Source organism: Hipposideros armiger, unplaced genomic scaffold (genome assembly GCF_001890085.2).
Source record: "Hipposideros armiger isolate ML-2016 unplaced genomic scaffold, ASM189008v1 scaffold_28, whole genome shotgun sequence".
NCBI lineage: Eukaryota > Metazoa > Chordata > Mammalia > Chiroptera > Hipposideridae > Hipposideros > Hipposideros armiger.
In genome coordinates this window covers 4433598-4447124 of record NW_017731378.1, presented here as the reverse complement: position 1 = coordinate 4447124, position 13527 = coordinate 4433598, and the positions used below count along the sequence as shown (strand labels likewise).

General features: G+C 41.2%; 2 protein-coding genes across 5 annotated transcripts in view; one reads left to right on the top strand and one right to left on the bottom strand.

Annotated features, from left to right (window-relative positions):
* Nucleotides 1–1317, bottom strand: part of SFXN2 (sideroflexin 2) — an 18462-nt gene extending 17145 nt beyond the window's left edge. For 2 of the 4 annotated variants that reach the window (XR_002123240.1, XM_019636329.1), the window contains exon 1: nucleotides 1197–1277. The gene's annotated coding sequence lies outside the window, so the exon portion shown is untranslated. Of the gene's footprint in view, nucleotides 1–1196 lie in introns of all 4 variants that reach the window. The other 2 variants (XM_019636331.1, XM_019636330.1) reach the window with 2 other exon arrangements.
* Nucleotides 1318–1510: 193 nt separating this feature from the next.
* The window catches only part of ARL3 (ARF like GTPase 3), a 37291-nt gene continuing 25274 nt past the window's right edge, over nucleotides 1511–13527 (top strand). The window contains exons 1-3 of the mRNA XM_019636332.1: nucleotides 1511–1623; nucleotides 7487–7630; nucleotides 10894–11010. Coding sequence (XP_019491877.1) covers nucleotides 1621–1623; nucleotides 7487–7630; nucleotides 10894–11010 — 264 coding nt within the window. The 5' untranslated portion in view covers nucleotides 1511–1620. The remainder of the gene's footprint in view (nucleotides 1624–7486; nucleotides 7631–10893; nucleotides 11011–13527) is intronic.

Below are 13527 nucleotides of genomic sequence, written 5' to 3'. Positions count from 1 at the left end.
TAAAAATCTAAAATAAATGTTGGCTTGGGATGCCGCTCTGAGCAGCAGGGCCCCGGTTCAGATCCCACATGCGGGCCAGTGACACTGCACCCTCTACAGCTAAGATGGTGAACAACAGCTCGACCTGGAGCTGGGCTGCCGTGAGTCACTGGCGACCCAACGGTGTAGGCTGCAGTGCCGCTGGCTGGCAGCTGGTGTGTGCTTTCGTGAGCTGCAGTGAGCAGCCGTCCAATGGCTGGCGAACAACTGCCTCACCCAGGAAGAGCACAACGATAATACCAACATGGGTCAGTGAAGCAACGTCCTCCACAACTAGACTGATGAACAGCAACTTGTCTGTTCCCCTCCCCCGATTCCCAAATAAAATCTTAAAAAAAGAAAAGTTCTGGGTTTCATCGCAAATATAGATCACTCTGTTCCTCTTACCTGGACATTACAATAGTATTTAAAAGCACTTCCTCAAGAACCATACAGAACTGGGTTCAAGTCCCCACTCTATATTGCTTAAAATAACCAATTTCCAGGATTGGGAGAATTAAATGAAATCTTTACAAAAAGCATTTCACTAGGAAGGATGTATTTTCCAAGAGGGTAGATTTTGTCTCTTGTTGTGTCTCCAGAGTCTAGAATAGGACCTGGCTCCTAAGTCATAACTCTTCTTCATGTCCTCTGCATGGGGAAGGGGTGGGAGGTAGCACCTTCCAACTCACCCAGAATCCCTCTTGCTCTTACTTGCCTGGAAGTGTAGGCACATTTTTTGCCTCCTTCGGGGCTGCAGGAGGCGAGCCTCTGGGTCAAACGCAACTTAGCAAAACCTGGCCATTCCAAAGTGCCTTTCACCCGCACTGTCAGCTCACTTCAGGGCTCAGCACCAGTCTCCAGGCTGCTTCTTGCACTACGACAGGCAGCCTCCCACCCCTGGGACTCCTCCATCCCGCACTAACACAGGTGTGTGGAGATGGGTGCGCAACTCTTAACACCCCATCCCTCAGAATGACAGACGAAGACGCTGGGGCCTAAGGGAGAGGTCCATGGGCAGCCCCAGGCCACTCCTCTCGCCACGTGGCTTCAACAAGTGGAAGCCCAGCCCGCATTGCAGCCCCGCCTGGGCAGTCAGAACAGAAATACAAGCTCCCTCCCGGGACGTAAGGACTGGAGGTAGATGTGGCTGGCGGCCTCCCCTCAAGACCACTTACCTCGTCCCGGCAGAAATGCACTGAGACAAATGCCACCAGATGCAGCCCGCGTTGGAAGCCTGGCGTGGATGCACCGCGGAACTCCGCCCAGGAACCTCCCTTCGCCTCGCCCCCACATCCTCTTGACCAATCACAGGCCTGGTGGCCCCTGCCGGCCACGTGGGCAAATTGTCACCATTCCTGGGTCTCTACACGCCAGCAGCCACCTCCTGCCTCTCAAGCCGCTCGCCTGCGCAATGGGCGGGAACCTTGGCGCGCTTGCGCACTTAGGGGAAAGCGAAGCTGGACCCCGCCCCGTCCTGCTGCTTTGATCCTCCGCTGTGCGTGCGAGGGACGTTGGGGGCGGCACCGCAATAGTTGCCCCTGGTAACGGGGGAGGCAGGAGGAGGAGGAGGAGGAGGAGGAGGTGGGACTCGGCGGGAGGATGGTGAGTGTCCAGGGGCCTGGACCCCTCCGGAGCCGGTCGGTCACCCCCCCCTCCCCTCCCCAGGCCCAGGGCAGGGCACTGCGCTCAAAGCCAAGGAGGGAATGGGACGGCGCTCAGCTTGCTGTCTGAGTCCAGAATTGGTTTCGGGGGATGGCGGGGAACCCGGAAGGTGTGGGCCCTGGAGGGAGACCTGGGCCTGGGGAGGAAGGTGGGCTTGCAACGGGTCCCTATACGGGGGAAGGGACTGGAAGGGTGCGTGACTGTCCCCATGCGGAGTCGGGGCTCCATCATTACTCTGGGGGCTGGGATGAGAGCGGATCCGAGGGGCTGCGTAGAGCAGCTTCCGCACGCAAGCTTAGATATTCCCGGGGAATCGGCCTCCCCACGCCGCAGGAAAGTGGGGTCCGCCAGGGGCGGGCCAGAAGCGCGGTGCAGGGCCAGCGCTACTGCGTTTGAGGTCGCCCTGGAGGTACCAGGGGAGATGGTAGCCTAGCGCTCCTCTTCCTCACGATGTGCTCGTCTCTGGAGGGAGGAGTGTAAATCCCAGGACACAAAAAAGGTGCGCCTCTTGGAAGAGATTCCTGGTAGATTTTACGCCGCCTTGGTGTCTGCGTGGCGGGCGTGCTTCTGCAGTCCGGAGTTATTTGCTGAGGGTTCTGCAAGGTCTGGTTGTTGATGATGACCAATCTTCCTTTCAATACTTAATCCATGTTGATGGAAGGAAATTTGCTGCCCGGTCCCCAGTTACAACCCTCAGAACCTGTTGCAACCTTTTGCATATGACTACACCAGAACCAATCTAAGCTTAGGGTCTCCAAACCAAAAAAGAATGGGAAATTAAAACTGGAGAGTGGGCATCAATTTTAGCAAGCCTTTTCCCTGTCAGACCTAATTAAAGCTTTCCCAAACTCTGAATTATGATGTGTGGCAGATTTGACCGTTGACACTCTGTTCCTTGTTGATTTCTGTGTAGTTGGAGGGTATTAAAATGGAATTATTACCGGAATCTATCAGTCAACTTTTATAGTTGCCTCTAAAAAACTGAAATGGAGTAGTTTTAGAGCAAGCAAAGAAAAATTGATTTTGAGGCATTTAGAGCAGTTTGTTTGCTTACCAACCGTAAAGAGCAAACACTCAAAGTTAGAGTTACTTCCCTACCCCAACCCCAGTTCCTTTTTAACTTTTAGAAATGCTGAACCACTTCTAATGATTTATAAAATAAGAAAATGCTAGATGTCCACAAGGAAAAAATACGTGTACCTTTGGTCAGATCTCCAATGAGTAAATTTTGATAGAACAAAAAAAATCTCAATTGATTTTACATTGTCAGATTGTTGAAGAAGTAGAATTATTTGATCCGAAGTTGCCAATCACATTTCACACTTACTACATTGCAGTTTTATTAACCTCAAGCTAAACAAATTTTTACATGTTTTCTTTTTATTAATCATTTATACATGAGCTGTCCATTTAAAGGCTGTTTTTCTCCACAAAAATGAGTATAAACATAAATATTTACACAGAAAATAACTACAATTGAAATGAAAAAGGCATGCCAAACCAACAGAGAATAGATGTCTTCAATAAATGAGAAATGCATGAGAGTAACCTAACTTTTCCCAGTTTGTTTATCAATTAAGTGGACTGTACGAGTATAATTTTGTGATTGTTTAATTTATAATTACAGGCCGCAATAAATTAACCACTGTTCATGTTTCCAGGTGCAAATTGACACTGTATACAACAAATTGACAATGTATACAACACTGTTGTATACAACTGTTATGTTAAGTGATCAAGACAGATTTTGGTTTTCTTTTTATTTTTTCCTAAAGTGAACAATAAGAAATTAGGACAAATTATTCTGGGTTCGTTATCTGGTTTCCAAAATACATTTTTTGTTTCTATCTTCAAAAGTGTGAGGTATTCTTAGAACTGAAAGTAGAACATGGAATTTAAATGGCCAGTGGTATGCTTAAGTGTGTCACATCTGGTATCCCATGACCCCCCCCCTGAGAACTGTACAACTGAACAGTAAGTCCCAGGTTTTTGGTTTTTTGGGTTTTTTTTTAAGCCTTCAGCTTTTTAAGTGGAATACTGCAACAAAACCCATTGGTTTCTCTGAACATTTAGGATCAGCAGTTTTACCCCTGCCCTATGATACCAAGTCCTTGGTGAAATACTAAGATGACAATAATTTTGGTACATAACTAATCATTGTTATTTAATATATGACTCCTTCATTCACGAATTACTTATGGAGTACTTTCTACATATATGAACCTAGTTATCAAGCATGTTCAGCATTTGAAAATTGTTCCCAAGATGATGCTTTCTGGTCAGAAAATGTTCGGTGAAAAGTAAAAAAAAAACAAAAAAACACACAACTACTGCCTTGAATGCCTACTATGTGTCCTGCTGTACACATTTAATTTTCATAGCATTTTTCTTGAGATATAAATATTGTTACCATTTTTCTATATCTAACTGTGGCTGGTGTTATACATATAGAGAAGTTGACTACAAGTCTATGGAACTCTAAAGCCTGCAGTGTTCTTTTCATTAGGTTTGTAGTGAAGTAGGAACCCACCCTTTCTGAAGAGATGCCCATATTTTGTTCCTCAGGAAACACTGTATTTGTTTAGTATAGAAATGAGGAGAAAGAACACAAAGTTTGGGTGAGGTTCTCTGTATCAAAACTATAGGAGTTCCTGAAAATTAATAAGGTCTCATTGGGCAGCGCCAATTTTTTGTTAAAGAGGTAAAAATAAATCGAAGTCATTTCCATTTAAACTAGTTATAGAGAGTGCATATACTTGACAGTTGGCTTACTAATTTTAATATTTAAATTTTAGCTGCTCCTCATTGCCACATATATTTTTCCCATATGCCAACACATCCTTCTTTTCCCTTGCACCACACAGTTTCTTTGAATGACCTAGTTTGTATCATTTTAGGTCGGTGCGCCATGCTTCTGCCAGTAGTTGAGTTTAAGCTGATTTTGAGGCAGAAAAAATGTCTATAGTAAATAGCACATCTATTCATGATTTGCCTGTAGAAAAGTTTGTTTAAATGTTTTATAGCTGAGTCAGACCACTTCTGTCCATCAGGGTGCAGATAACTTGTATACATGCATGCTGATAACACATAATCTACAGTTAAAAGTTCTTGTTTCTTAAATTGACTTTATTTAATGCCATAGGCGTGCAGATCCTGTTTTGCTCACGATTGTATTTGGAGCACATTTTGGGCGTTTAATGATGGATGGATGGATGGATGGATGGATGGATGGATGGATGGATGGATGGATATTTTGACCAAAATTACACTTTAAAAATCCATTTCCTTGTATTTATACTGCAAAACTTAGCTCCTTAATAAAACTAACCTCTAATGTCTGCCTCCTTTCGTTTGACATTTAAAATATAGTATGGATATATATGTATGTATATATATGTGTATATATATATATATATATATATGAATAGAAGCATAGAATAGACTTATTCTGCTGTCTTTCCTCCAGCCTCTTAAATCAGCTTACTTAGTACCTTTCAAGCATAACCCTGATGTCTATAAATATCCTCTTTCCTATTTAGCAAACCCTGATAATCCTGTGATCCTCTGTCTTCAGTAGTTGGGCTAATATGATGCTGTATTGTATTTGCATTTGTCTTGCCTAGACCATGCTTGAGATGCCATTTATCATTTTCCTGGAAGAAAACATTAGCTGAACTTTCCATTTCTCTGTAATTTCACTTAAAGGTGAAGCAAGTGATGTGATTGTTTCCCGACAAGGAAAATTATTCATTAGAAATGTAGAAGTATTGTTTTTTTATACCATTCGGTTAATAAACTTTAGCTATAGTTAAAATGGTTTCTTTCTTATCTGTGCTTTGCTTCTCTCCTTTTAAAATGAATGGAAATTATGTTTTTCTTTTAATTATTTAATTTCAAATATAATGAGTATGTAAAAAGTCTCGGCTTGCAGAATGCAGTATTTGTATTTCCTGATTTTTCAAAAGAAGAGACTCATGAGGAGAAAACCTAAAACATTCATTTGAACTTCGAAAATATTTTATAGAAAATAGAACTTCCTTCACAATTTCTATGCTAATAGATAATGTATGAGAAGAACTGTACCTGTACTGTTGTTTAATATACTCATGTGACAAATGCTAGTTGTTTTAGAATTTTACTAGAAAGGTAATGAGGACATCTAATGAGGAACTCAGGAGTAGTACAGTGTGTTTTCCCTGTTCTTAGCCTTTTTATATCACCTGTCCCCTGAGGAGCTCAGAATTCTAATTTTAACTGTTCTGAAAGGTGGTATTATAAATGAGTGATTGCAATGTAGCTAACAGAAGCCAGGGAGACTTCTCATAAATATAGTTTTAAAAAGGAATGGTGTCAAAGTATTCAAGGCCAGATAAGAGGAAAACGAAAGAAATGTGCCTTAAAAAAAAAAAAAAAAGACCTGCCTATCTTCAGCTTTTTTTGTTTGTTTCAGATCTATTTAGCCTCTCTTCCCCAAATCTCTTGATATAGGATTTGTCTTTCTGTCTTAAACCATACATTCCCTTTCATTGCTGGAAAAATGTGAGGCATACAGAAGTTAGTGTCCTTAGCAAGTCAGTGCAAACACAGTACTAGAAGTAGTAATTAAAAAGCCTCTGAGGAGAAAGCAATTCTTAATAAATATGCATAGTTTCATATCATTATTCAAAGACTCAATTGTTAAGAATTATTTCACAGAATTATTATTTGACCTTAGTGAACAGACTGGTTTGAATTATTGCCTTGGGCAATGCAGATAAAAAATATAACTATTTTACGTAATGCTAAGGTTCAGTTTGAAGGAATTTTTGCTTGGGCTAGGAGATTCGATCATATGCCCTTTAAACTCTGTGACTCTGATTCTTGTAACCATGCCTCATTGGAACAGGTTTGTGAACTGCGGGACAGAACAAGTAACTATCTTACAATGTTTTTCCTGTTCTTAGGAAAAAAGCAACATGGTTTACTTCCATCTATAAAAATTAGTAATTGTAAAACCAAGAAACAGAAATATTAGGTTACTAGTCAAAAATAACTAGTGTGGTTAAATTTTGATATTTTTTGCTTCATGGGTAACTTTTACAACTCCCTAAATTCTCTTGTTGTATCTGATTCTTCACCTGAAAAACATAGATAATCCATACTGTACCCCTATCCTGTCAGGGTCTTGTGAAAGTTAGATGATGGTAGAGTATTTTGAACAATGGAGTCTTAAACGTGAACTGAAATAGTTAAGAGTCTCAAACGGAGAGCCCGGATACAATTTTATACAACTTCTTGTATTTCTTTGTATAGCACCTTTAAATCTTGCATTAACTTGAGTGGATAATTCTATTTAATTCAACAACTATTATCTAGTATCTATCTAATAAGTGCTAGGCATGTGAGAAACAGAAGTTATAATTCTTACCCACAAGAAACTTCACTCTAGTAAAGGAGAAAAATACAAAAGTCAATTACCTATAGTCTGATATGATGAGTGCTATACGCTGAGTTTATATAAATGGCTTTAAGAACATGAGTTGGTAGTTTATACTTCCAGGAGATTTGGGGTGACTGCTAAGCTGGATTGATAGGAGGAGCAGGAATAAGCCATGCTGCTTATTAAGTTGCTGAATTTACTAACCTACTTCTGCAAAAACTCAGAAGGGGGAAGCAAATGGAATAAATGACATTAAAATGGAAAATAATAATAACTAAGCTCTCCGCAACCAAGAACTGTTTTCAAAGAGAAGAAAATGTTCTGATGTTCAATAATATCAAGGTCAGCACCCCAAAAGTAATCTCTTCTTCATGGTTGTTCAAGGGCTTACTCTCAATTTTGCGCAAATTGAAAAGTGCACCAGACCAGGAGGTGAGGCTCCTTCTCCTGGGCTTGGATAATGCCGGTAAGACCACTCTTCTGAAGCAACTTGCATCTGAAGACATCAGCCACATCACACCTACACAGGTGAGCACTGCCTTGGTCCCAAATGGAAGATGACAATAGCAAAAGACAAAATGGGAAATACAGTTTTATCTACTTATAAGGTTTGTTACTGAGAAAAGTCTATACAGTTTAAAAATAAGATTTCAAAAATATATGAAGAGAGTCCATTCATATGAGATACTTAGAGTAGTCAAATTCATAGACAGAAAGTAGAATGGTGGTTACCAGGGCTGGGGAAAAGGGGGAATGGGGAGTTATTGTTTAACGGGCACAGAGAGTCAGTCAGTGTTACAAGATGAAAAAGTTCTAGGGGTGGATGGAGGTGATGGTTGCACAACAGTGAAAATGTACTTAATACCACTGAACTGTACACTTAAAAATAGTTAAAATGGTAAATTTAATTTTATGTATACTTTATGTTTTTTAAATAATTCAAATACATATGTGTGTGTGTGTGTCAAGACACAATTCCCTCCGATCTAAGTGATTACTTTATAAAAATAGCTTTATCTTCTCTAATTATAGAATTAATACATGTAGAAAATACAGAGAAAGTATAAAGGAGAAAACCAAAGAGTCATATGAGAAAAGCCACTGTAAATATTTTAGTGTGTCTTTTTCAGACTTAATACAAATATATATCAATTTCTAAAGTAAAAAAATTACCTATATTTTTTAATCCAGCCTCATTAACCCTCCTCTTTTCTAAGCCTGAGCGAGCAAAACACAAAGGATAAGGCAATGGTGGTGCTCACCGTGCGGAAGTTGAAGGACAAGTCCCTATGGGAAGAACTCTAGTTGGCTTCTTTAGATCGCCTTTCCTGTAGGAAATCCTGAGAAAGCTTGACCTTTGACCAAGCCTTTGGCGTTCCTAACTAGGGACAGCCTTGTTGGTCTTAGTCAATTTTAAAGTGTTTGAGCATTAGTGGTTTTAGCAAAACCAGTTTTATTTGGCATTTTCTGTCACCCTACTGTGGCAACAGCTTGGTGTCAGCTTTGAATGGCTGTGCTAGGAGTCTTACTGATTCAAAACTCTTCGGGCCGGCCGAGTGGCTCAGTTGATTAAGAGCGAGCTCCGAGTTGAATTGCTGCTGAGCTGCCAACAGGTGGCAGGATGGCTCAGCTAAAACAAAACAAAACAAAACAAAACTCTGCAGAAAAGTCATTTCAGTTGCTACCAAATGAGCAATTTTACAGTTTCTGAACAAATTGAATATATACCCTAGGGAGGAGCAAATTACAGTAGCCTAGCCTAGAAGGGCTGAAAACACATATTAGTGTGTTGGCATTTCTGCCAGAAAAAGAAGAGCTAGTTGGTTTTGTGGGGAGGTTTTTGATGGGGCGGCTGGGGGATTAATGATAGGATGTGTCTGTCAAGATCACCACTAAAATAGAACTTCTACACTGTGAACATGGAAATGAACTGAAAGTTCTAGTTCTAACTTTCTGGCTTTGTTTGATATGTTACAGGTGACTCTGTTATTATGTTATGTCAAGTTTTCATAATCTTTAAAAATAAACTTTTACTGTGTTTTTGTTTTATATTAGAAAAAGTAATCGATGCTCATTATAGTAGATTTAGAAAGTATAAATAAGTAAAATTGAGAAACTAGAAATCACCTATAATGTCCATTTATACATAACCACTGTTAACATTCAGGAGTATATTGATTCAGTTTTTTTCTATGCATATATATGATGAGTATATTTAAAATAAAAAATAAAAAGGCTTAGAGAGTATGCTGTTTTTGTATCACCTTTTTCATTTAATGTATCTTGAACATCTGTCTATGTTGTTATATATGTAAATACTTTTGCAATACCCATCTCTAAATGTTTGTGCCCACCCATTATTATTTCCTTAGAATAATTTCTTAGTAGATTGGCTGGATCTGATGACTTAAAGAATTTTAAGGCAGTTGATACATATGGTTGAATTCCAGGATTTACTTTTGTTTATTCCCTGCATCGTTTTAGAGGATTAGATGTTACTGGATTTGACAGTTAATATTGTAGTTAAGTGTAAAATTTTTAAGTACACAAAAGTGGTTCTGTCAATGAGTCAGAATGAAGCAGCCTTTTACAATAAGCTTAAGCTACTTCCCTTTAGAGTTCTTAAACGTCTAATTTATTCAGTCAATGGCGTTTTAGAGGTGCTGCAGTCAGCATCATGCCCAGTGATCCTCCAGTGACTATTTATCCTCGGGGGAATTGGGGTGGTAGTGTTTCTGTACCATTGCATTGTGCCTTGTCCTTCTGTGCCAGGCGTAGTGTTGGCAAGCTGCCGCATGAGGCAAATGTTTATGGCGACGTCCCCAGACCCATTTTTAACTCCAGTTATTCCGGATGAAACTTCACTTCTGTGGTAGCATGCTATTGGTTGGATTTTTCAAATCCTGATTTCACTAGATCATTTTTGCAAGATTTTTTTTTTATTCTTGCTCATGAAATGCCTTCCCTCTAAACCCCAAAGGTCTTGTTCATTTGTCTCTCTGCACACTAACTCCCTCACAATTCTGCCTGCCCCTGATTTGCTCACCTTCCTCAAGGTTCCACCTCGAGTAACTGTCCTAAAAATGAAGACTTTCCTTTCGAGTTCATCAGAGATACCTGTTACAGAACAGTTTTGAATACCCTCTTGTTTGTTTTCATCACTTCCTGTAATTGAGGGCTCAGCTTCAGAGCTTGAATGTGCTGTCCTAGCGGGCCCCTCCTTCCTCACTGGGCTGCTACTACTCCAGTGACAAGCCAACTCTCCCCATGGTGTCCTGAGTTCAGCCCCTTCCTTTTCCTGATTAATCCATATGAGGCAATGTCTTTAATTTTGAGCTACTGCTAAAGAATCCAGTCTTCCAGATTGTAGCTCTTGCCTCTTTTTAAGTATAGCATTTGTTCCATTCAGCGTCAGTTTTTTCTTAGTTACATGTAATGTCCCTTGAAATTTTACTATCCTGAGGATGGGGTGGGTCTGTGGTATCAGAGCTATTCTGACACTAAGTTGTCCTCAACAGTGTGTGTGTGTGTGTTTGTGTGTGTACTCATTATAGAAAGAGTCATGTTAGCCATGACATTATTAACACTAACTCCACAACCTGCATGAAGTAAGCATGTATAAATACATTTCTTTCTTCCCTATTCTAGCAAACTGTTTTCAGTATTACCAGTGTCATATCTGGCAGAGTACCTCAGAATTAATAAATAACATGGCTGTTAAATATAATTTTGTCAGAATGATGATCTCAAAGCCTAATAAAACTTGGCGGTTTTGCCTCTCTCTGTTGCAGGGTTTTAACATCAAAAGTGTACAGTCACAAGGTTTTAAACTGAATGTATGGGACATTGGTGGACAGAGGAAAATCAGGCCATACTGGAGGAATTATTTTGAAAACACTGATATTCTTGTAAGTACTCCTCCTGATGTATCAATTGATAGTTTTTTCTGCCTTGGTAGGAACAGTAACGCTGTAATGTTCTTTCTTGTCAATAATTCCAACATTAATCACTGTGAATTGAGGGCTAGCAAAAGGCTCCAGAGTGTGAGGGAGAAACATCGTTGTGTAACTTGTATAAGATGTTTTGCTGTCGCTCAGTTACAATGTTGTGCCCACACCTGCCTTGGCAAATAAAGTATTTATTAATTACCACAGTGATTTGAACAGCAGAAGGGAAGTCAGAAGACCTTGTCCTGACTCTGTCACCCCAAGGAAATCAACAAATCAAGTGTATCCCAAACTGAGCAACCAAGATAGTGGAAGTCTTGGAAACAAGGATGTATAAGGAATGGTTGAAAGACCTAATGATGTCCTTCCTGAAATAGAAAACCCTTGGAACTGTCTTCAATTGCTTGAAGAACTATCTTAAGGCAGAGAGATTAGCCTCATTATGAGTAGTTCTGAAGGACTGGATGAGAAGCAGTTAGGGGTATTAGGGAGTAGAGTTGAACTCAGAATAAGGAAGAAGTTTCCTGTAATTGTAACTGTCTAGAATTAGAAGAAGCTGCCTCATACATTGGGGATTCCCCAGCTCAGGTGGCGTTTGTTCAGGCAGAGGCTGAGATGTCAGCTCCCGGCTCACTGTCACATTCTCTAGGACGACAGTTTCAGAATTCTTAGATTTCACTGTCCACATACATGATTTCTCCAGCACCTCGGCCTCTCAGTTCCCGCTCCTTCCCTCCAATGATCTCGTCATCCGTCTTACCTTAGTCACTCAACTCTCATGATCAGACCCTAAAACCAAGGAGTCTCATAAACTTGGATGAGAAAAAAAAAATTGCATATTATTTTCATTAACTTCTAACTGAAAATTTGCATTTACTTCAATTATGGCCGTAGACCATAAACTGCAGTAATATCAGCCATGTCAGTATTTTCATTACTAGCAGAAATCGTCTTTCATCTCAAACAGCTTCACTCTGCTGCTGCTTCCCGTGTGACTCTTGTTACTGGATTATCCCTATCAGCATGCACACATCCTGTAGTTTCTCTTGTTTAAAAGCAAAAAACTCTTGTGTCAACTGCACATCCCCCTCTAGATACCATCCCATTCCCTAGCTTCTCTTTACAACAAAACTCCTTAGTAGAGTTTTCTGTACTCTCTGCCTTCACTTCCCCTCCTTCCAGCCATGCAGAACACTCCATCCGGGCTCCCAGGAAATTAATTCCACATTGCTAAGTCCGGGGTTCAGTTGTCAGTACACATCTTATTTGACCTAACAGCACATTTGACACAATTGGTCATGCTGTCCTGGAAGCATTGCTCTTCCTGGGCTTCAAGAATACCATTCTAGGGCCGGCCGAGTTGCGCATTGGTTAAGAGCTGGCTTGGGACGCCAGAGGGCCTCAGTTCGGATCCCATATATGAGGGCCAGTGACACTGCCCTCTGCAGCTGAGATGCTGAACAACAGCTCAACTTGGAGCTGGGCTGCCGTGACTCGCCGGCGACGGCGTGGGCTGCAGTGGGGCTGGCCAGCAGCGGGCTTTCATGAGCTGCCATGAGCCGCCGTCGTGCGTGGCCGTTCAAGGGCCCTCAAGCAACTGTCTCACCCAGGAAGAGCGCAATGATGGTACCAACATGGGCCAGTGAAGCGACGTCCTCGACAATTAGACTGAAAAACAAAAGGACAGCAACTTGTCTGTTCCCCTTCCCCAATTCCCCAATAAAATCTTTAAAAAAAAAAGAATACCATTCTATCTGGATTTTCCTGCCATCTCATTGGCTACTCCTCCTCGATCTCCATTGCTGTATTTTTCCTTGCCTCCTAACCTCCAAATGTTGGAGTGTCCCAGAGTTCAGGCCTGTGCTTTTCTTCTCTAAGTCACTGTTTAGGTGACCCCATCCAGTTTCAAGGTGTTAATTACCAGCCACGTGCTGGTGAATCCAAAAGTGTTATCTCCAACCTGGAACTCAGTCTCATATATATCCAGTTACCTATTTGATATCTCCACTTTACTAGCTAGTAAGTCCCTTCAGTCTCAACATGTCCAAAACCAAATTCCTGTCTTCATCCACCCCTTCCCAAAACTGCATCTCCTACAGTCTTCTCAGTAAATGACAAATCTATTCATCCAGAAGCACTGGAGTCATTCTTGGCTCCTTTTCCTCTCATCCCCCTCATCAGCCAGTTCTGTCAATTCTGCCTTCAACACATTTCTAGCACCTGACCACTTCTTTCCACCTCCACTGCTACTGTGCGCTGGTTATTGTGCATCATTCTAACTAGTCTTACTTCCACCTTGCCTCCCTAAAGACTCTTCTCAACACCATAGCTATACTGATCCTGTTAAAATGTAAGCTCCCCGGGCCAGCCGAGTGGTGCATTGGTTAAGAGCTGGCTTGGGACGCCAGAGGGCCTCGGTTCAGATCCCACATATGAGGGCCAGTGACACTGCCCTCCACAGCTAAGATGCTGAACAAC